Source organism: Crocodylus siamensis, unplaced genomic scaffold (assembly GCF_052110815.1).
Source record: "Crocodylus siamensis isolate JL-2025a unplaced genomic scaffold, ASM5211081v1 HiC_scaffold_149, whole genome shotgun sequence".
Taxonomy (NCBI): Eukaryota; Metazoa; Chordata; order Crocodylia; family Crocodylidae; genus Crocodylus; species Crocodylus siamensis.
Window position 1 is genome coordinate 1 of NW_028324559.1, and position 22,833 is coordinate 22,833.

At 54.3% G+C, this 22,833-nt stretch overlaps 1 protein-coding gene and 1 pseudogene across 2 annotated transcripts; one reads left to right on the forward strand and one right to left on the reverse strand.

The window, feature by feature from the left end:
• Positions 1-11,069: 11,069 nt before the first annotated feature.
• LOC149851826 (uncharacterized) lies at positions 11,070-14,746 on the forward strand (annotated as a pseudogene). The gene is made up of 5 exons (XR_016439517.1): positions 11,070-11,305; positions 12,443-12,777; positions 13,656-13,970; positions 14,427-14,525; positions 14,607-14,746. The product of XR_016439517.1 is annotated as an uncharacterized LOC149851826 (transcript).
• Positions 14,747-18,861: 4,115 nt separating this feature from the next.
• On the reverse strand, positions 18,862-22,198 carry LOC149851827 (immunoglobulin kappa light chain-like). Its single transcript, XM_090030318.1, has 4 exons — positions 22,085-22,198; positions 21,537-21,869; positions 20,728-21,039; positions 18,862-19,914 (listed from the first exon to the last, which is right to left on the reverse strand). The coding sequence occupies exons 1-4, from the start codon at positions 22,119-22,121 to the stop codon at positions 19,745-19,747; spliced, it is 852 nt and encodes a 283-aa protein (XP_089886444.1). The 5' UTR covers positions 22,122-22,198; the 3' UTR covers positions 18,862-19,744.
• Positions 22,199-22,833: the final 635 nt, after the last annotated feature.

Sequence of the window (22,833 nt, forward strand, 5' to 3'; positions counted from 1 at the left end):
AGCAGATGCATGACCAACAGATCGAGGGAGGTGATGCTCCCCCTCTATGCGGCACTGGTCAGGCTGCAGTTGGAGTACTGTGTCCAGTTTTGGGGGTTGCACTTCAAGAGGGACACGGAGGAGCTGGAGAGGGTTCAGAGGAGGGTCACTCGCATGGTTAGTGGTCTCCGTGAAAGACCCTATGAGGAGAGGTTGAGAGATCTGGATCTCTTCAGCCTTTACAAAAGACGGGTGAGGGGTGACCTTGTAGCCCCCTATAAATTTATCAGGGGAGGACAGCAGGGAATTGGGGATGCGCTGTTTACCAGAGCGCCCCAGGGAGTAACTAGAAATAATGGGTGCAAACTAGTGGAGAGCAGATTTAAGTTACACACTAGGAAGAAACTTTTACCATAAAGGCGGCCAGAGTCTGGAATGGGCTTCCAAGAGAGGTGGTACTATCACCCAACTTGGAGGTCTTCAAGAGGAGGCTTGACCATCACCTGGCTGGTGTCATCTGACCTCGGTCCTCTTTCCTGCCAGGGGCAGGGGTTGGACACGATGATCCATTGGGTGCCTTCTGACTCCATAATCTATGAATCTATGACCCCCCCACACACACACACACACTCAATATACAAGTCTAAGAAATTATTTTTGAGTTATTATGCGATCGCCTCTATACATACTAAACAAATACAAATCAAGACAAAAGTATTTTTTTGTAATAAAATTAAAATATGTAATAGCAGGTGTTTGATTTCTAGTGTATGATTTGGTTTTTTTCCTGGTTCTAAGATGGCAACCCCCCCTCCCAAAAAGGAATATTTTGGGGGCAAGGGGAGGGGCTTCCAAAACCAAAGGTCAGGCATTAGAGGTGGGACTTATGGTCCCAAGATGGGGATTACAGGGTGGGGCAACTTCAAGGGGTGAGACTACACGAGGCCCTTGACAGCTCACCAAACCTCCTTAAGCGGCCCTCCACCTGAAATAGTTGCCTTCCCTGCCTTCCCCTGCACAGCACTGTAACTACCAGCCCCAGCCCATGAGCCAACGCCTTTCCCACACTCCTCTAGACGCTGATCCACTGTGCCTTGCATTTCAGTCACTGCACAAAGTGGGCAGAGAGCAGTGCAAGAGTTTCTGTCCCCTCCTGGACAAGGGTGGAGGCTCAAGACCAGCTCCCTTCCAGAGCAGCTTCACTGTGTCACAAACCTGCTAACTTCCTCCTGGTGTGTCCCCCGCCCCCTGCCGCCTCCTCCATCTCTCTCTTGTCTGTCCAGGGGGGAGTTCAACATCTGTGGGTTGAAGAAGTGGTGCTAGGAAGTATGTAGCATTTTGGTGCTGAATGGGACTCAGATAACAACTCAGCTTCACTGGGCTGGTGACTGCAGGCTCAAAATCCCAGCCCTGCCCAGTGCCCCTGTGGATTTTCCCTCCATCGGGTCACTGTCTAGACCTGGAAAAGCCCCAGTCTGCCCCACTTAATCCAGTCTCAAGGCAGCAGTGTAGGAATATCCCATACATCATGCTCCCACCTGTGTTGCAGATCCTGCTACCATCCAGGGGTAGATCGGGGGGTGGGGGAGGGTGCAGTGGTACAGTTGCACTCCCCTTGGAGTCCTGCTCCAGCCAAGCTTTAAAACCTACTGCCTGGGAGGTACAGCAGCATTTCTATTCAGGCAGCAGCAAATGAGTCACTTTAATTCTTAGTTCATTATTATCTCCCTGATTCCTGCTATTCTCTCCTCACTCCACAGGTGTTAGCACCCTCTTTCCTTTGTAATGGCCTCACCATACAAACTATCCTTTCTTTTGCAACTCAGCTGTCTGTCAGCCATGGCTAGTGATGCCCTCTTCTATTTCACAGCCCTGAGCTCTAGCTACTTTGAGCTCTAGCTAAAAACCTTACCGTATGTGTGGTCACATTCACTCATGGGTGAAAACAATTGACAGTGAGGCATGTCAAGGGCCCTCAAGTCAAGAAGACTAGATTTTGTTTTATGAATCTGAATAAGAAACACATCTATCTATTATGACTACAGAGCTAGTGAAACAAGATCATTTGATGGTTGTTTGCCTAGTTATGGTTTCTTTCTTTTTAACTTAATATATAATCTAGCACAGGGGTAGCCAACCTGTAGCACACAGGTGCCACACGTGGCAGGGGCAACCTCGGGTGGGGCACATGGGAAACTGCGGAGGGGACAGGCAGCATCTTAGCAGATAGGGCAAGTTGCAGAACAGGACTGGCGTTACAGGTTGCTGATGGGGGTGACTGCGTGGGATGTCAGGACTACCAGGGGGATGCCGTACACACACGCACACGTGTGTGTGTGCGTGTGTGTGCGCGTGCGTAAGCACCCTGCATTCACGACAGAACTGGAGAAAATCATGTGATGCTGCACAACGCCACGTGTATCCAAAAATCCTAGATCCACCCATGGCACCATCACATCAACATTTTAATTATTGCTCGCCCAAGATGAATCAAAGCTGGCTTCCAATCCCTTGCCCACTACATTTCCCACCACAGCTGCCTTCGCCGCTTAGGCATCGCATGAAAAGCAGTTATTTTCATGGGGAAGAAGGAAGGGCAGCAGAGTTTGGGTACTTACAGTATAGATCACTTCTCCTTTTTCCTGCTCAAAAAGAAAGAATGAGATGAGTTACGAGGAACGGGAAGAAAAACAAGACAAACAGCCTCTGTCCCTCATGCATCCCTACATGTCATGCAGGAGAGCTTCCAGAGGAGGCCTGGCCCCCGGAAACACCTCCAACTTCCCCCAGCTCCACAGCTCAGCCCCAAATGGGAATTCTTGATTAACCAACAATACATCCCTGTAGCCTCCCTTCGCTCAGTGCCCATCAGCAAGGGTTTGTAATAGGCCGTACCCGATTCTGCTGGGAGATGTGAGGGGCTGGCTCTCTGGCCCGGGATCCTGAAATGGAGACAGTGATCAGAGCTCCCCTTCCACTGCCGTGTCCCCATGTACACAGGAGTGAGCACGTGGACGGGTCCCCAGTGCAAAAGTTTGTGTCCTGTATGAGCCACACACCCCGGGCTCAGGCTGCTTGTGGCGGGGGCCTGTCTACATCACTCCCCAGGCGGCAGAGCTCAGAGCCGACCTCCAGGCACAGGACAAGCCTTGGGGCCTGTGACGGCTGCAGCCTGGTCGTCCCACACAGGTGAGCCCGCTGGTGATGCGCAGGGAGCATCTGGAGGCCACGCGCTGTTTCTTACCCTGACTGGAAACGCAGTGGATCCAGATGAGACTCAGGGGCACCGTGACCAGGAGCAGGGCGCTGCCCGCTGCCACGACAGGGAGCATGCCGCAGGGTGCGGAGGGAGCTACAAGCGAGAAAAAAGACGGGTGTCCTGGGTCTTGCCCTGCTCCACTCTGCAGCAGCGGGGTCCAGTGGTCAGAGGACCCGAGAGAGCTGGGCTGTCCCTGGTGCTGCTGATCACCTGCAGGTTGGTTACCCCTCAACATCACTTCCCCTGCAGGGCTCTCACAAATGTGGCCCTTGATAATTTTTTCAAAGACCTTCCCCAGGATAGAAGTGAGGCTGACTGGCCTGTAGTTGCCAGGCTCTTCCTTCCGCCCCTTCTTGAAAATAGGGACCACATTGGCCCTTTTCCAGTCCTCAGGGACTTGGCCGGAGCACCAGGAGTCCTCAAACAGCCATGCCAAAGGCTCTGCAATGACACCAGCCAATTCCCTCAGCACCCGTGGATGAAGGTCATCCGGGCCCAATGACTTGGACATATCTAAGCCCTCCAGGTAATCCTTAACTATTAGAATATGCAATATAATTATGCTGTGCTTCCCTGCACAGCGACTGGAATGCACACTGTGAGAGAGCACAGGTTTGAAAAGAATCAAAATACACTAAACAAAACACGAATTTTGGGGGAGGAATAAATTGAAAGGAATCAATCAATGACTATAATAATAAAGGGGTATAGAAAGAAAGCAAAAGGTATTTCTGAATCCCACTTGCTCAGCTAGCAAGTAGGAAATGAATGGTAGCCTTTGTTGGCTAACACTGCTGAGCTTCCGGAAGACAGCTCAGTAACAGACCCCAAGGCAGAAAGCAGCTCAGTTCAAATGCTGCTGCTTTTTATGCTGTTGTTCCATCCCTCCCCCAGAGCACTGGGACTGGAAGGGACCTCAGGGAAGAATCACAGTCACTGGCCAGCTACACAGTCAATATCAGAGCAGTCCTTCCCTCCTCCTCCCCCCACCCCTCCTTACTTTCTGTTTCCTGAGAGGCAAGCCCAGCTCCAGCTTTGAAACTCAAAACTTTTTGAAAATTTTGAAATGTTTTGACTGCCCTCCTTTCATTTTGAGGCTGTTTCAAAGCCCTTAGTTTCATTTCTATTGCACCGTTTTGAGCTCAAAACCAGTCAAAACTGTCAAAATGAAACAGGCCTAGTAACTATTATACATATGCTACAGCAGAATGAAACCCAAAACAGCCTCTTCTTCTGGAAATTTGGGAGCAGTCTTTGCGGAGGGGTGGAAAGTTGGTGAGAATTGTGGCAGAATACCACCCCTGTCTCTCCCCAAACTCTGCTCTCTGACAATTTGGTTAACATGGTCACTGCAGAGGACAGACACCTTGGGCCCCATCTGCTTCAGGTAACCCTGAGTTGTAACCTGAGCTGGATACATTCCTGGAGGAGCGGGGAAACCTGCTTCCTCTGCCTACGTGACTGGCCTCACACACCGGGGTTGGGGCTTAAGCTCCATATTGTTCTAAGCAATGCCAACCTGACTGGGAGGGGGCTAAAAACCCTGCCACTCTACCCAGTAACCAGTCATGCATTTCAAATTGGCGGGCTGGGAGCCAACAGTTACTGCCCTTCTTTGGATCAGGTAAATGAGGTCATAAAGACTATAGAAGTGAAGGACTGCCCAGGAGAAGGGGCAGTAGCCACGATGAGAACTCACAGAGAAGCTGGACCATCTGAAACTCTTTCTCTTTTGAAACACATGATCAAGGAAATGTTTGCCTCCAGAGGGAATCTCCACCTGGCTCTGGGTGATAGCTGTGATCTAACTAGACATATAGCTTGCAGTAACTCAGATGTGTGATCAAAGGCTACCATGCCACTGTTTTCCCTAAGGTATTTCTCTGATATTGCTCTACCCTATACTCTATTACAAACCTACTCCTTTTACCCAATACAGTTCTCCTTTGTACCTAGCATGGGAGACTGATTGAGAGAGGGTCTAGATTATGCCTTGGGGTCCCCTTGGTTTGCCTGACTAAGGGAGACCACTATTTGTGCTTCAGACTAAGGGAAGCATCCAAAGTTCTTGCAGTGGGTCAAATACCCTCAAGGACTACTAGGCCTGTGTTCTCCGCAGGGCACAGGTCCAATATCAGTCCAGGCTCTGGGTGGTGAAAGCGTTACCCCCAGGCCTGCGGGTGTGCACCGGGAAAGGAGGTCAGCCAGAGCTGAGGTTCCCCCAGGGAGGCACTTGGAGCCTGGAAGGTAGTTGGGCGCAGTGAAGTGGGTGGCTCAATGCAAAAGTATCCCCTACTGGCCCGCCACACAATCAACCCTCAGCTTGGTTCCTAGATGAGTTTCACCCTATGTTGCTTGTAGTGACATTGTATAACTCCTAGCGATGAATGTCATACTGGTCCTAGATGCAAGTATCAACCCAGTGTTTTACACGCATTCTCCACCCCCACAGGACAGGCCACCAGCTGGTCCTTGTCATGACCAGGAGGCAAGTGCCTGATGGATGCCTGGCCCCAATCCCCAGCTGTTCCCAGCGAGCCCTTCGCCTTCAAGGGATTGTGTCATAAGACAGCAGCTGCCTGCCTTCTCCCAGCACCCCTCAAGGGGACACCCCCTTGTTAGACTGCCACCCTCTGCTGGGTTCATGGTGTAGAACTGCTGTGTCCATGAACACCAAGGGCCCCCAGAGGCTGAGGGGGTATGGTGAGCTCCCCCAGGTGGTGGCAGCAGTGGCAGCAGCAGGGGCATGGCTGCGGCAAGCAGCCAGCTCCCACAGATGGCCACGGCAGTGTCTCTTATCTGTTGAGGTGCCCCCAGGGAGGCACTAGGAGCCTGCAAGGTAGTTGGGCGCAGTCAGGTGGGTGGTTCAATGCAGGAGCATTGCGCAGGAGCAAAGTGCTGTTCTCATTCAGCACCGAGAACTGTGGGGTACTGAACTCAGGTGGGCTCTCCGGTCTGTGCTACCCAGAAGTCATGCGAGATCTCTCCTCTTGTGTGTTGTAGACAGAATATGCAGCTGTGAGCCATGGTGGCAGAAATGCTCCTGCATGACTGACATGTTCACATGTATACCCTTGAAATAAAAAGCGTGGGGACACGCATGTCGATGAGGGAGAGACACATAAGATGGGACATGGTTTTTATTAGGGAACACGTACAGGCAGTTCTGGGCCAAGAAGTCAGCCTCACACTGGCTGCCAGTGAGGCTAAGCGGGGAGCATGCATATTCCATGCAGGGTCCCGCCATCCTGCCTGACCACCCCAAGTCCCCCAGACCTGGGCCTGCACACGCCAGGGGCTGCAAGGTCTCCCCGCAGACTGCAGTCCCCTCGGCCGTGTTGCCTGTCTCACGGCAGGAAACCTCCCGACTCTATGTGCCCAAGGTTGGGATCTCCTTTTCTTGGTGTCTGGAGCAGGGGGCAGAGTTCATCCCTCCAGTTGCACGGGGAAGCTGGTCTGGCACAGAACATCCCAGAGGCAAGGATCAGTGAAAGCCACGGAGCAGCAGTTAAGGGAACAGGAGCCAGCAGCTTGGCAGGGGCCAGCTGGGGGTTTCCAGGCCCCATTCCTCTGTGCTTCAGCCCCTTCCACAGGGGCTCAATCCGGGTTCTCCAGTGGTGCTGGGACCATGCTGTGGCTGGGCACAAACTCCCTGACTTTGTCTGGGGAAGTATCAGGTCCCAGCCAGAGCAAGTCCGTTCTGGGCTGAGTATGGAAGGAGGTGGCACTTTCCAATCGGGTGCTAGGATGTCTATGAAAGCTCTTTGCATAAACTGGGCATCCAGGACCCCAGGCACCACGCAGTTGGGAACTGTGTGCGTGGTGGGTAACGGGACTGACAACAGGTCTTAGTGCTGCTTTCAGCCCTTCACGGAGCAGGGAGAAGGGGCCAAAGGGACCCGAGATGTACATCCTCCCTCTGCAGAACTGCAGGGGCCGCAACACTGAATAGGCACCCGCTGCCCCTGCTGAGCAGCCCTTTAGCGCAGCTCACACCGCTCCACACTCAGGGCTGCTTTCTGCCCTGGGGAAGCATCCTGGAGCTGAGCAAATCAGCAGGCCTGAGTCCTGCACCTTCTAGCCATTGCTGTCCCCTCTCCCAAGAGGTCCCCGGCTTGTGGGAGGGCTGGGATACACAGGTTACCTGAACTGGAGCAACCACACGTCCAGAAGGAGGTCAGAGATACCATCAGCAGCACCAGGAGACCCACCGCCGTGTAGCGCACGGCCTCCTGCCTGCACCCGCTGCGAGGGGCTGGGGAAGAAGGTGACATCAGAGGACCAACAGAAGCTGAGACCTGTTGGCTTAGAAAACGGTATTTAAAGGTTTGTTTTTCAGTTAATGGCTTATAAGCATATGTATATTCATTAGAATGGTTCAGGATGGGCAGCAGGAGTTAACTGATTTCTGAAAAGACTGGGTCTCACATTCAGTGTCTGACAGAACAGGGCCAATGGCTATACACACAGTCTGAGAAACCGGGGGCATGTACAATACTGTTCCATAACATGGGATAAGGTGGCACCAGCTAACAAGGCCCCAGAGCAGCGGGGCCTGAGTCCTGGTTTTGGGGGAGCAAACCAAACTAGAAGGCCCAGGAAGACCAAACTCGTATGTGTGCATGCGATGAGCTGCATGGAAATGAAACAAACACAGAGGGACCAACCAGCGACAGCGATGAATGAAGTCATCAGGAGGGAAGGAGAATACAAAAGCAGAGACTTGAGAGTAACAAAGCCTCCCTCCTCCCTGACCCTCCACCACCCAGGTCTCTCCTACCTGTCCTTCCCCCTTCTCATCCCTGAGAGGGGCCCCCACCCCCAAGGCAGGGTCCCCGAGGCCACCATGGACAGAGGGCACACCAAAACTCAGCTGAGCAACTGAGGGGGGTGAAGCCAGAGCAACTTATTTCCTCGGAAGCTTTTGCTGCTGTAAGACGCCAGCACGTGCACTAGTTCTGAAAGGATTGCTACACGACGAAGACTACAGAGGGTGGAGATGGGCTTTTCTCTGTGGTGCAGAGGACAGGACTAGAAGCAGCAGCCGCAAGCTGCAGCAGGGAACAGGGAGGTTGGAGATGAGGAAGAACTTTCTGACTCGGAGGGTGGTCGAACGCTGAACAGGCACCTAGAGACCCTGTGGGGTCTCCGTCCCTGGAAGTGCTCAAGAGCAGGCTGGACGGACCCTTGGCCTGAACGGTGCAGTCAGGGCTGATCCTGCCTGGAGCAGGAGCTGGACTAGCTGTGACTCTGTGAGGTCTTTGGGCGCAGCGAATTGCTAAGACAGCATTCAGCAAGGGCTGCAATTTATTGATTTGGCCTCTGCAAAGATGTGCCTTGCTATTGTTACTTGTGGTTCAGTATGTGAGAAAGCTAATGGGTGCAAGTAGATCCCTTCCAGATAAGTGAGCTTGAGAAAACACCATAACAGGAAAAACAGAGCTGACCACTGTGTCACTAGCCAGTCGTATAGACCTACAGCAGTGCAATGCACACACTGAGACTGACCACAAAGGCAGGTCTGGCTCAGGTGTGACCGTTAGCCTGGGCACAGCGGGTTATGAAATCGGTACGTGGGAGGGAGAATGCAGTGGTTGTTCCTTCTTTCAAGCTTAATATAGCAATTAAAATGCACAAATAAAGTCACTACCGCTGCTTTCTGGCTCTGAGGCCAGATCACAGTACTGGCGAGAGGCTGCGGCTCCAGCTGACGTCTGTGCAACTATAATGCTTTCTACCAGCCACCGCCTGCTGCTGCTGCAGTTCAGTTGTTTTGTATCAGCAAAGACCTACCCTACAGCTGAAGTACAACTGGGGAAAATAAAGTACCTTTCATTTTATTTCAGTTCACAAAGGAAATATAAGCAGAAGCATCGCGGCCCTTGATTGCTCTGCTGTACATCTCTGAAATAAGAGAGACTTTCAACTTTTAATTTAATTAAAGAAACTGAATGGGAGTGACAGGGCTACCAGAGATGGCAGCTGCAAGGTGCCTGAAAAAAGAGTCTACACAGCCAGAGACAGCACAGGCCTTAGCACATGGGTCTGAAATGCTTCTGTATCATGGTTATATCCTTAGCAAATTAATCCTGTCCAGACAAACACCTGGGGCAGGATGGCAATAGACCTTTCCCTAGCTATATAACTGAGAAAGTCATTATTAAAATGACCCCTTTTACTTCATTTAACAGCCTGGGAAAAAGTCACTCCCTAAAATCACTGACTGGTTTCCAAAGTACGTTTGGGAAGTTTTAGCAATGGGAAAGTTGTGCTCAAGCTGTTTTTGGCAAATTCAGATTCATGAATACAGTGTTAAAGTCCCCTTTCACCACCCTCCCCACCTTGATCAGGGGTCTCAGCACTGCCCCTCCAGAAGCTGCCTCCAAACGTGTCCCTCTCTGCTCTTTCCGCTCTCCGCAGGAGGAGATGCAGGCGGCCGAGCACTGTGATGTGCAAGAGCCTGGGACTGCCCTGCTCATGTCACCGGATGTTGTCACCTCCGGCGGTGGGCAGAAATGAGACTGTTTGACCTGGAGGTCTAACAAAGCACGTTCAGCTCTCAGAGGTGTAGGAATCGCTACCAGCACGCTCCCACACCGCTCTGCTATTTAAAAGAATCACCTTCTGGCCAGCTAGTTTGTCTTAAGCCCGATGACTCAAAGGCGATGCCTCCTTCGTGTATCAAGGGTGAGCACATGTACGTGCACACGGCTACTTCTCTGGGTGAAGTGCAGTGTACCCAGTTGACGAGCAAGGCAGGAGCCCAGTTTGCCTGGAGTTGGAGCCCAGCTTGGCTGCTTCAATCAGCCAGGTCTGAAATATAGCAAGAGACTTGGCTGCGCCCTACATAACTTCTAGCTAGGTTCAGTGTGACAGGGTCATGGGGTGAGATCCAGTGATGTGAAGGGAGGACAAGGCCCACGAGGACAGAGGTAGCAAAGCCCATGCAGTGGGGTCCAGGGTGCAGCTGCAGTGCACTGCCATCCAGCTGCCTCCAGCTGTTAGAGCCCCAGGCCAGGCACCTTACATCTGGCCTGCAGACCACAACTAAGGATTCAGGATGCAGAAGGATGATAATAAGGCTAGGATTGTTTCCCAGGCACAGAGAAGGTTTTGGTTACACCACTTCCATTTTTAGTGTTGTGCTCAGGTGGAGGGAAGCCACCACAGTCCTTTCTGTCCCAGGCACAGCCCGAGGGATCCTCCAGCCCAGGGGCTTCCACAGCAAGTCCTTGCATGTCGAGATGCTGAACAAACCTGCAACCTGTGCAATTCAATTCACTGAAGTCCAGTGAGGTCAATCCAATTCACCTGCTCCGTGGATGCTTGTCCACAGCATGCTCATCTTGTACATTCAATGTACCTGTAGCAAGGCAAGGACCAACTTAGACTGCAAGTCGAAAAAGGACAGCTGGCTTCATGGAACAGTCTCATGCTCATTATTTTTTAATGTTAAGGACAGAAATGGAGCTGCAGTGAGCAGTGTGAGACGGACAAGGTAGAGGGGAAGGAAGAACAAGGACAGTCAAAGTCAGCCCCGCTCACATACCCAGACACATGGTGTACAGGCACTTACAGGGACTTGTGTCTTCAGCGGGGGCTTTAGAGCGGTGGGTGCAGGTTATATCCTCACCACGTATATCCATAGGGCTGTGTGAGCATCACTGGAGCAGGGTAGAGAGGCCCTGGCCTTGCTCCCCTGTGCTGGAAGCATCTCAGTGAGATGAGAGGACACTGGGTTGGGATTCAGTGGGCTGCTGGTTTGCTACAGGGGGGGCTGAAACAATTCTTCTTACAATAAACCCCAGTCTTGTCAGATATTCTTGACCAGGGGGTGAGAAGGAGCAAATCTCTTGGTGTGTTAGAGGTCAGTGCCCTACCTATCAGCGCCCTCCTCTTGTAGACATGCCCCCTCCAAGTTGAGACAGTAAACAGGTCTCCCTCCCACGTGACCCAGGCTTTCAGAAAGAAGAGACCCAACGAGCAGCCTCACAGCATCCTCCCAGCGCTGAAGAGACCACACCATGTCCTGCCCCTGGGCTGGGATCCTGCTCCTCGCCCTGCAGGGTAAGTCCTTCAGCTCCATGGTCTTTTCTCCCCACATAAGAACAATTCCCGTGTGCACAGGGACGTCCTGGCAGGATGGAAACACCCGGCTGGGCTGCACGGGAGAGACAGAGATGGGAGAGTTACAGGTGCCAGTCCCTGAGGCACGTAATACAATGATGTGTGTGTTAAAAAGCCCCTTGGGGAACAGTGTAGGCTGTGACTGCCAAAGTACAGAGCTCTTTTTAGCATCTGCTTTATCTTCCTGTACTTTGTAACAACTGCTGGGATCTCGCCTGTACTTGGAGAAGGTTGTTTGCAGCTGGAGTCTCAAGTAACAAAGGATAGGAAAAGCCTCAAAGAAAATGTTGGAAACACGAGGCACTTTAATTCTTAGAGTGGTGATTTCAGGTAAGCCAGAGGGAAACATCCCATACCTCTGCAGGAGCAGTAGGGTGGAAATGTAAGTGGATGCTTTCTTTCCATGTGCGCACCAAATGATCCTTGTCTGTGTGTAGTCCAAGCTGGGTGTGATGATGTTGTCCTGGATGCTGGAACAAGGACAATTTTCAGCCCAACCTGCTGCACTTCTCATTTGTAATTTCCCTCTGGGACACAGCAATTGTATTGAAATAGAGAACTGAAAGGCGCTCCAAAGGCTTTTGGGGCTTGTATGAGGGCTGTTTCAGCAGCAGGCAAGGGGTGGTGTGATACATCTTGGAGACATTCGTGGTTGTGTTTGTCCTTGGCAGAAATGAGAAAGCAGATCTCTGCATCGGGGGAAAAAGCTAAGTCTGGGGCTCAGGACGAAAAAGTCAATTTGGCTCCTCTCTGACAACTCCCAGGTGGGGAGCATTGGTGCTCCACGTATGGAGAATAAGGGTCACAATTAAATAGGATCCTCCTTTCTGCATTTACTACTTGATATTACTGCATTTTAATTGTTCTTTACCTCTCATCCAATATTATGCTCCATTTCACTTCTGTTCACATGAGTCGAGTAGGTCATTGTCTTGTGTGCTGTCGCCACTAGCCCCAAAATACATGGTTCATTCTACTGTGTCACTTTAGTGCAAGCTGTAAATACACCGGGATGTTGCAGCGGGGGAGCTGACTGCACTGGTCCCCCCCATGCATACACCGCGCTTTCCTCTGCAGTGGCGGCTTCCCAAGAGGGGCTGTGGCTGCAGCAAAGCCCAGCAGAGATCTGGACGACCCCGGGACAGACTGCGGAGCTGAACTGCACTGTTTTACACCAACAGCATTTATATCCTGGTACAAAGAGCGTCAGGATGGCAGTCTGCAGTGGGTTGCCCAGAGTGGTAAATATGTAGAAGCAAAAGGAAGATACTCAAGTAAAGTGAGCAGCACCGGGAAAACGCACTCTCTAGTCATCAGCCAGCTACAGGAGGAGGATTCTGGGCTCTATTATTGTGGCCTCGATGTTGCTATACACAGCAGCTTTGGGAACGGGACCAGGCTGATCGTCTCCGGTGAGTTTCCAACAAGTCAGAAATTGTCAGTCCCCTTTTGGACAACTCTGCCCCAGCATCAGCTGCAGGCTGGGACTGAGCTCAGGGCTAGCAGGGGCCAGGCAGTGCCCAGGGCAGGGGGTTGCACCATAAGACCTGGGCTCTGATTGTCACTCAACGAACCCAGGATTTCAACCATCTCAGCTCCCATATGCGAGCCCAAAGACACAGCTGGCATGTTCAAACTGGGCAGCCCCCAGCACAGGGAGCTGGGTCCTGGACACCAGGGAGAAATCTCCCCCAGAGCCCCTGTCCCGCAGGCTCCCTCTCCAGCCTGTGGAGGGTCCCATGTGAAGGCTCATGTCATGGTTCAGTCTGCACCAGGCAGTTTCCCCCTCGGCCCATGGTGTGGTAGGGAGCGAGCACCCCACTGTGTTCCTGGTTGCGGATTCCCCCGACACCCCATCCAGAGACCCAAAGGAAAGGGAGGGGGCAGGAACCGTGTGGGCTGGGCCCTGGAGCTGGCCCTCAGGCACACAGGAAGAAATCCAGTGGGGAGATATCGACTGACAGCTCCTGTGCTGCGGTGGTCCTTCCCAGCTCTCACAGCAGTTGTGGAAATGGAGGCACACAAAAGAGTGGCCAATAGCTCTCCAGGGGCATTGAGGAAGTTCATGGCTGGAAGGTTTCTCTGTCTCCCTGGCTCAGGTTCTTTCCACCAGACCAGGTCTCCCTCTGTGACCTGTGACCCAGGCAACCACTGCTGGGACCAAGACAAGAAACCCTGAGCAAAAGAGCATCTCAGCACTTTTGCAGAGCCTGGGTAGACATGAGATGCCCTGTGGGGAATAGCCCATGTCCCTCCAGCCTCTGGTCCTGATGTTCCCGCTCTTGTGCAGGTGCCCCCCAGCCCAGCCTTACCATCCTGGTGCCTTCCCCACCAGAGGAGGCCGAACGCCCAGACCCCGTCCCCCTGCTCTGCCTGCTCTCCCCGCGTGCTCGGGGCTGGGGGGCAGCTGTCTGGGACCTCGGGGAGGGGTTTCCAGGGCAAACAGACACAGGAGTCCTGGATGGAGAAGGCGCATGGAGCCTGACGGCAGTCCCCAGAGAGAGGTGGGACACGGGGACGTGCTGCACCTGCATCACCAGAGAGGAGGAAACCAAGAGAAACATCAGCTGTCTGGTGGCCAAGGGCATGGGCACTGCATCAGAGGGTAGGTGAGGCCTGTCCCTAGGCATCACCCCCACTGCTCACAACAGCCTCTGGAAATGGGCTCTTTGTCCTCTTCAAGCTGCAGGCTCTAAGCCAGGGGCAGGCAACTATTTTGGGTGGAGGGCCACTTACCGAGTTTAGGCAAGCTGTCGAGGGCCGCATTTCCCTTTCCTGTGCAGGGGAGCAGGAACAGCCCCATGGTCTCATGATTGGAGGGTGGGCAGGCGCTGGGTGGGCCTTGCTGCTGGGTCCTGCCACCGGCTTCACCTAGGTACCACTGCCCCTGGCTCCTATTATCTTTGACAGGCAGCCAGGAGCAAAGAAATATTAATTTTCTAAAATTTTTAGGGGCCCCGCAGGCTAGATAAAGTGTCCTGGCAGTCTGGATCCAGCCCCTGGGCTGTATTTTGCCCACCCCGGCTCTAAGCCTTGCTCTCAGCATCTCCTCTCCCCACAGGGCCCTGCTGGGCTGTGCATTGGGTGGGGCTGCCCTGTGTATGCCTCCTCCTGCTGATCCAGGTCCTCATCCTGCTCTCCACCAAGTGTCCCCCCACAGGTAAGGGCCACAGCCTGCTCTAGGGTCAAGCCCCTGGCCCCATTCCTGCCCTGCTAATGGCTCCTGCTCTGCTTCCTTCAGCAGGTAGAGTGGCAACACCAAGAAGTGATGTGCACCCGCGCCAGAGCCCAGAGGTAACTGCTTCTCCAGCTGTGTCAAAAAGATGCTCAGAACTGGGCTCTGGGCTCATCCTGGCCTGGTACCTCCAGGTCATCTCTTGAGGAACTCAGTGTAGTCACTGCAGAGGTCAATGTGTGGGGTATTGCAAAAGGAAATCCAGGCCGGGGCATTTCTGACTCTGAAAAACGTCCCAGGAAGCAGGGGAATGGGTGGGGCCGTGTGATCTAATGGGACCAATCAACCTTAGCAGTGAGGGCAGGACACCTGAGTCCCCTCTCTGGCTCAGCCTTCTCTTGTGGAGGCTGAACAGGTTCCGGTCCTGCAGTCTGTCATTGTAGGGTCTGCCCTGCTGTCCCCGGATCACGCGGGTGGCCTCCTCTGGCCCCTCTCAGTGTTGTCCACATCCCTCCTGAAATGGGGCGCACAGAACTGGACGCAGTACTCCAGCTGTGGCCTGACCAGTGTTGTGTAGAGGGGGAGGATCACCTCCTTGGCCCTACTTGAGATGCACCTGTGGATGCATGACAAGGTGCGGTTAGCCCTGCCATCCCTGACCTCGCATTGTCGGCCCGTGTTCATCTTGGAGTCAATAATGACTCCAAGATCCCTTTCTGCCTCCGTGCTCTCAAGAAGGGAGTTTCCCATCTTATAAGTGTGCTGCTGGTTACTACTGCCCACGTGCAGCACCCTGCACTTGTCAGTATTGAAATGCATCCCTGTAACCTATCCAGGTCTTGCTGCAGTCATTCCTTCCCTGCTAGTGTGCTCACCTCACCCCAAACTTTGGTATCATCAGCAAATTTAAACAGGGTGCTTTTCACCCCGTTGTCCAAATCGGTGATAAAGAGATTGAACAGCGCGGGCCCAAGGACCGAGCTCTGGGGCACTCCACTGCCAAGTCCCCCCAGGTCAAATATGACCACCGCCACCCTCTGAGTGCGACCCTTCAGCCAATCTGCGATCCATCTGACTGTGTAGGCATCAATGCCACAGTTGCCCAATTTTTTAATGAGGATGGGTTGGGAGACGGTGTCAAAGGCCTTGCTGAAGTCCAGAAAGACTATGTCCATGGCAACACCTGCATCCAATCCTTTTGTGACCTGATCATAAAAGGCAATCAGGTTGGTCTGACAGGACCTCCCCCTAATGAAACTGTGCTGGTTGCCCTTAAGCATCATCCCTAAAGCCAGCCCATCACAGATGTGCTCCTTAATGATCTTCTCAAAGAGTTTCCCTAGGATAGAGGTAAGACTGACAGGCCTATAGTTGCCCGGGTCCTCCCTCCTCCCTTTTTTAAAGATGGGGACCACATTAGCTACCTTCCAGTCATCTGGCACCTGGCCTGAGCACCACAAGTGCTCGTAAAGCCATGCCAAGGGCCCTGCAATAACCCCTGCTAGCTCCCTCAACACCCTGGGGTGGAGAGCATCTGGACCCGCTGACTTGAACACGTCCAGCCCCTCCAGAAGCTCTCTAGCCCGGTCCTCCCCAACCTGAGGTCTGGAGGCATTCCCCTCGAGTCCGTCTGGCATCATGGTGGGGAAGTCCCAGTCCCTGCCCAAGAAAACGGAGGTGAAGAATTGGTTAAAGAGGTCTGCTTTCTCCTCTGGCGCAACCACCATTGCCCAGTGTATCTTGCAGGGGCCCCACATTTCCCGGTGCTTTCTTCATCCTCCCTATATATTTGAAAAAGGACTTTTTGTTATCTTTGATCTTGGACGCTAGTCCTAGCTCTATGTCCACCTTAGCTTTCCTGACAGCCCCCCTACAGGCCCGAGCAGAGGAGCACTCCTCTTTGGAGATAGCATCCCCCTTCCACCGGGTGTACACCGCCTTTTTGGCAATCAGGCATTCCCGGATGCCCTTGGTGAGCCAGTGGGGCTTTCAGGCACTCTTGCCCCCCCTTGCTTCTTGTTGGGATGGTCACCCCTTGGGCCCTGAGTATCGTCTCCTTAAGGAACGACCACTCATCTTGGGCACTGATTTCCCCTGCCCTCGAGAACCCCAGTGCCTCTCCCACTCATCTCCTCAACTCGTTGAAGCTGGCCCTCTTGAAGTTGAAGGCTACCGCTTTGCTGCAGGCCCTTGACACTCTGCACTGGATGATGAATTCCAGCAAGCGATGATTGCTGTCACCCGGGTGGTCAAGGACCTGGAGGCCCCTTACCAGGTTGTCGCCTGTGGCCAGGACCAGGTCCAACAGGGCATTTCCTTTGGTGGGGCTGTGCACCTCCTGAATTAAGTGGAGGTCCTGTATCTCGGCCAGGAGTCTCCTGGAACAGTCCCGCCTGGCTGACTGTTCCTCCCAGCAGATGTCCGGATAATTTAAATCTCCCATAACAACTACATTCCTTGCCTTAAGTGCCGCTGCAAGCTGGCTAACTCTGGGTCTGAGAAGCTTGTGGAGAAATCCTGGCCACTCTCTGGGCACCAGGTTCCCCTCCCACTTGCATTGTCTTCACGTAGCACAATCCTTATCCGGTGCTCATACAGCACCAAGCACTGTGGGGCGCTGAGCTCAGCCGGGGTCTCCAGACTGTGCGACCCACAACTGATGCAAGATCTCTCCTCTTCTGTGTTGCAGACAGAATATGCAGCCCTGAGACCCAGCGGCAGAAATGCTCCTGTGTGACTGATGTGTTTACAGGTTCACCCTTAAAATAAAAAGTATGGGCACACACATGCGCATGAGGGATAGACACATGAAGCCAAGCAGCTGCCCATTTCATGAGTGTGAGGGGGAGAGGGCAGGCTGGCCATCAGACAGAAGAGGTCCCCTTCTTGGCCCCTGTGTTTTGTGGCCAGAACCAAATATTATCAGGATGGAAACAGTACAAGGGGCAAGACATGGTGTTTATTAGGCAACAGAAACACGCAACTTTGGGCCAGGAAGTCAGCCTCACACTGCCTGCTGGTGAGGCCGAGCAGGGAGTGCGCGTGCCCCATGCAGGCTCCCGCCATCCTGCCCCACCGCCACGGGTCCCCCCGGCCTAGGCCCCGCGCACACCGGAGGCTGCAACGTCTCCGCGCAGACTGCAGTCACCCTGGCCGCACCGCCTGTGTCTCGCGGCAGGAAACCTCCCACCTCCCGGTGCCCGTGGTCGGGATCTCCTGCTCTGGATCCCTAGAGCGGGGGCAGAGTTCGTCCCTGCAGTCGCGCTGCGGAGCGGGTCTGGCGAACATCCCCGGGCAGCAAGAACCAGCGAACGCCACGGAGCAGCGGCGAAGGCAGCAAGAGGCAGCCGCTCGGCAGGGTCCAGCTGGGGGTTTCCAGGCCCGATTCCTTTGTGCTCGAGACTTCCCCTGTTTCCCTTCCACGGGGGCTGCATCCGGGTCCCCCAGCGGTGCCGGGATCACGCTGTGGCTGGGCACAAACTGCCCAACCCTGTGTGACCCCAGGGGCAGCATCAGAGCCCAGCCAGAGCGAGTCTGTGCCAGGCTGGGCCTGGCAGGAGGTGGCACTTTCCCATCGGGTGTGAGGATTTCTATGAAACCTCTTTGCATGAACTGGGCATCTACTGGGGCTTTCCGGACCCCGGGCACCGCGTGGCTGGGAATTCTGTGCATGGTGGGTAATGGGATTGACAGCAAGTCTTAGCACCCCGTCAGCCCCTCAAAGAGCTGGGAGAAGGGGCCAAAGGGACCCAAGGTGTAAATTCTCCCTCAGAAGAACTGCAGGGGCTGCATCCCTGAATGGACGCCTGCTGCCCCCACTGAGCAGCCCTTTAGCACAGCTCACACAGTCCACACCCAGGGCTGCTTTCTGCCCCGGGGCAGCGTCCTGGAGCTGAGGGAATGAGCAGGCCTGAGTCCTGCAGCTCCTAGCATCGCTGCCCCTGCCCCCAGCTGAATGGCCCCAGGGATCCCCCTTGCAGCCTGGGAATGATCCTGTCCCATACAGGAGATTCGAACTGGTCTCTGTTGGGTTCAGCCCTGGGAAAGCATTGTGGTGGGCCAGTAAGGGGCGCCCCTGCGTTGAGCTGCCCACCTCCCTGCGCCCGACCACCTGCCAGGCTCCGAGAGCCTCCCTGGGGCGCCTCGCGTCCGGCTGACCCCTCTCCCAGAGCACACTCGCTAGCCTGGGGGTAACGTCGCCGCCACCACCCCGAGAAGAGACTGTCCTCGGGGGGTCCTCGGGGAAACACAGGCCTAAGAGTCCTACAGGTACTCGACCCAGTACAGGCTCTTGGGGCACTTCCCCAAGTCAGGGGACAAAAAGTAAAATCTCCCTTAGTCCGCAGACCTAAGGGGTCTCTTAGGCGTAATTTAGACCCACCCCTCAATAAGTCTCCCACACCGGTCACAAAGGAGAGCTGTATTGATTACAGGGGGTAGGGGAAACTAGGGTACAGGATTGAGCAATATCTTAGAAATCCTAAAGAGCAAACAGTCTGGCTGAGGTAGCCTTTCAATCATGCATTTGAGTTACTGCCAGCTAGATATCTACTCAGATCTCGAGTAGCGTACTCACAAGCATCTTCCAAAGGCCGGTGCCGTTTCCCTTTGGAGGCAGGCCTTTCCTAGCCCGTGAGTTTGGGGGAGAGAGTCAATTTTAGATGGTAAAGCTCCTCTGTGTCCCCCGCATGGCTGCTGCTTCACCTCATGGCCGAAGACACCGCCTCCTAGCCCATCCTAACCTATATAGCCCCCGTGACCTCATTCACCTGGTCCAGTAGAGGCCAGCCCCGGTTGGCTGTCGGCCAACCAATTTGAAATACATCACCTGTTACCGGGCAGATTCCAGCCCACCAGGTAGGAGCCCCTCACCCAGGTGGCGGATGCCAGTCACGTGGGCAGAGGGAGCGGGTTCCCCCCTCCCTCGAGAATGCAGCCAGCTCAGGTCACCCAAAGAGACAGGCTGAGGTGTGAATCCTCTGTGCTGGGCCTATTTTAATCTCATTGTCACAGGGCAGAGAATTTGGGGAGAAACCAAGGTGGCTTTCTGCCCCAAGCATCGGCTCTCCAGGCTGGGCTTGAGATGGGGCTCCCTGCTGCAGAGATGCGGGGGAGTTGAGAGGGATCACGATTGTTCAAGTCAGGCAGACAGGACCCAGCGAGCTGCTCTCAGTGTGGGGCTGCCTGGGAGCATGGCCCAGGATTCACGGCTGTGGAGCCAAGAGGTCCCCAGGCTGTGGGAGGGCTGGGACGTGCAGGTTACCTGGACTGGAGCAGCCGCACATCCAGAGGGAGATCAGAGATACCATCAGCAGCACCAGGAGACCCACCACCATGTAGCGCACGGCCTCCTGCCTGCACCCGCTGCGAAGGGCTGGGGAGGAAGAGGAGAGCAGGGGGGCATCAGGAGCTGACCCTGCCTTGTTTTGTCCTTGAACCCTTCAGGTTGCAGTTTCCAAAATTCCCAAATCCCTTCTCTGCCCCCCAGGATCCAGTCTCATCCCTCAGAGGAGGAGGCTGGAGCCCATATGTGTCTGGGCCTTTTCCTGGGGACGGGCACTGCAGGGTGCAGGTTTGCCCATGATCAGCCTCACCCCGCAGGGCCCACTGTCCCCCTCGGCCTGCCTGCCCCTTGCCCATTCATATGTCACTCACTACAGAGGCTCCCATCCCTCCTTGACTCTTCCTTCCTCTCTGCTGCTCTCTGCTTTGCTCAAGCAGTCACAGCTTCTGATGGCAGGCAAGGGGGACACATACAATAAAAGGAGGTTGCTGGAAACACGGGGCCATGCCCCACTCTCCTGTCCACCACATGCCCTTCGCTCAGAACTTTATGCTGTCTTCAGCCTCTGCTGCTCTCCGCCTCTCCCTTCAGCTTCAGCCCCCGCCTGAGAGATCCTGCCCTGGCAGGGCTAGTATCAGTACCCTCATAACATGCTGGATGCACATGCTATGTTGGGACACCTGTGCAACATTGCATCTGCCCCTGCTCAACAATCCCCATCCATCCATCCACTTATTCATCTGTGCTTCTAAATACATGTCCATAACTTCCACCCAATCCCAGTTTCCCCATCAGTTTTTTACCCCTCTAATTGCAGCCAAGTGGCTCTTACTGGGAGTCTGCTGCCTGTCCTAGAGGACTGAGGTCTCTCTGAGACCCACAACCAAAGACATGATCACTCACGCTTCCTGAACCAGGCGCTTCTCTGAACTCTGCTGCCAGAGGAGTTGAACCAGACCTCACAGGTGACAGCCGCGGCGCTGGCCCAGGTGGCCACAGGGACGCTGATGTGATTAATGAGCATTAAGGCTCCATCCTTTCCCTTCACTGACCGGGTCAGCTGCTGCTCCTGAGAAGCCCCAGAAATAGTCCAGGCAACGTGCACTGGATTGGAGACGCCACGGACCAGACAGGCCAGATCAGCCGTCCCTGAGAGGTCGGTCCCCTGGGGAGACGCAGCAAGGAGCAGCACGGAGGCGCTGGGGGTGTAACTGTCTGAGCAGAAGAGAGCAGAGGATTTACTGATCCCCCCCATGTCTCACACGCGGCAAGGCTACCAGCTGCCCGGGCACGTGAGGGCCTGACTGGGCTCCCAGGGAGGGTTTTGCACTCCTATAAAGCCCATGCAGGCATCCAGGCATAACTGCCCAGCCCGGAGGTCACAGCTCACAGTGAGGGATGCATTTTGCATAAGAAGTCTGCCCGTGGAAGGGATCAGGTTTGCCAGGTACATCTGAGACTGTGGGTTCAGATCCATTGTGGCCATGAGAGTCACTTAAGGAGGATTTTAAAAGAAAACCCCAGTTGTCTCTGCCACTATGAGCCTTTTAAATGTAATTCTCCCCCAAACCAAGCACTAGAAACCTGCAGGACCTCCCTCCTCAGCACCTCTGTCTCCTTCAGCCCAGTGTCCCACTTCCCAGCCAAATGGGCTTTCCAAGCTGTCCGTGTCTCTCCTTTGCCAGGCATTCAGGGTCAGTTTTTTCCCTTACCTCCAACTATCAGCCTGGATCCATTGCCAAAAACCAGGTAAGAGCTCCACCTAACAGCACAGTAATAAATGCCAGAGTCGTTGTGCTCGATGCTGGAGATTTCCAGGGTCAGGCCGTGTTTGTCAAGCCTGCAGGCAAACCTGCTCTTGGTCTTGTCATCCAGGCATTTCCTGACAGTGGTGGGTGCCTTCCCTTCCCTTCTCAGGTACCAGTAATATTTGCCTGTCCCTCCCGCCACTGGTTCTCCAGGAGAGCACTGGATCTCTGCGGTGCCGCCGGCTTCAGCAAACAGGACCGGTGGAGTCTGGTGCAGGGATAACGGTGCCCCCAAGGCTGCAGAAAGAAAACAAGTGCTACAGTCGTCAGCCTCCCGTCCCCTCCTACAAACCCAGCAGGCATCAAGCTAACCCGATGCCTGCAAGTCAAACGCCAGCACTCGCTCTCGCATCTGCCTCAGCCTCTCTCCCATCACAACGAGGGATGTGCTCAGGGGCAGGCTGCTTCCTCCCATCTAGAGGCTTGATGCTGTGACACTGGAGGGGTTTTACCCAGGGCAGACAGGAGCAGGCATCCTGCGACCAGCATCTCGAGACAGGACTGAAGAAAGACAGTCCTGCAGAGTCAGCTCCAGGCGCCGTCTGCTCCCCTGCGAAGGGGCTCCGTCACATGGCAGCGAACTCCTCCCTGGGGGACGAGCTGTGGGGTGATGGAGGTGCGGAGGTATTTGCACAAGAGACGTTTCCTCAAGCAGGGGAACCAAACCCAGAGGGGCCAGCTCATTTCTGACCGCTCCTGATCTTTAGGAACAAGTGCTGAGGACTGGGGCTGTGTCGGATTCCCACAGCTCATCCTACAAAGGCAGGTGGCAGACGTGCCCTTGGCTCTGATCTGATCTGTAGCTTCAGAGCGCTTGGCACTGAAATCCACTCGGGGGAAGGTGAGGCACGGGGGCTGTGGGCCAAGAAGATGGACTATCTCAGTGAAAGCAGTCCCACTAAAACAGTGGTCTCAGCCCTTTGAGTTTCAGGACTCCCCTCATTAGACTCCAGTCCTCCTTGGAAAAAGCAGCTCTTTGTTTTCACTCCTTTTTAAACTACAGACAAATACTAGAGCAATTCTCCTGTTGCAAAGGCCTCCAAGAGCCCACAGCAGGGCAGGATGTTTCAGTGCTATGATGTAATCCTATGTGCAAGCTGTGGGTTTCTCTTGTGAATTGTGTTTGCACACCTAGCAGGGCTGATGATGTATGGCCTCCCGTGGCACCCTTGAGAGGATCTCAAGACACCCCAGGGTGCTG

Coding starts and splice junctions, on each gene's coding strand:
- LOC149851827 (XM_090030318.1), bottom strand. CDS start 22,121: ATGCTGGTCGCAGGATGCCTGCTCCTGTCTGCCCTGG. Junction 21,870..22,084: donor CCTGCTCCTGTCTGCCCTGG/GTAAAACCCCTC, acceptor TTCTTTCTGCAG/CCTTGGGGGCACCGTTATCC. Junction 21,040..21,536: donor ATCCAGGCTGATAGTTGGAG/GTAAGGGAAAAA, acceptor TCTTCTGCTCAG/ACAGTTACACCCCCAGCGCC.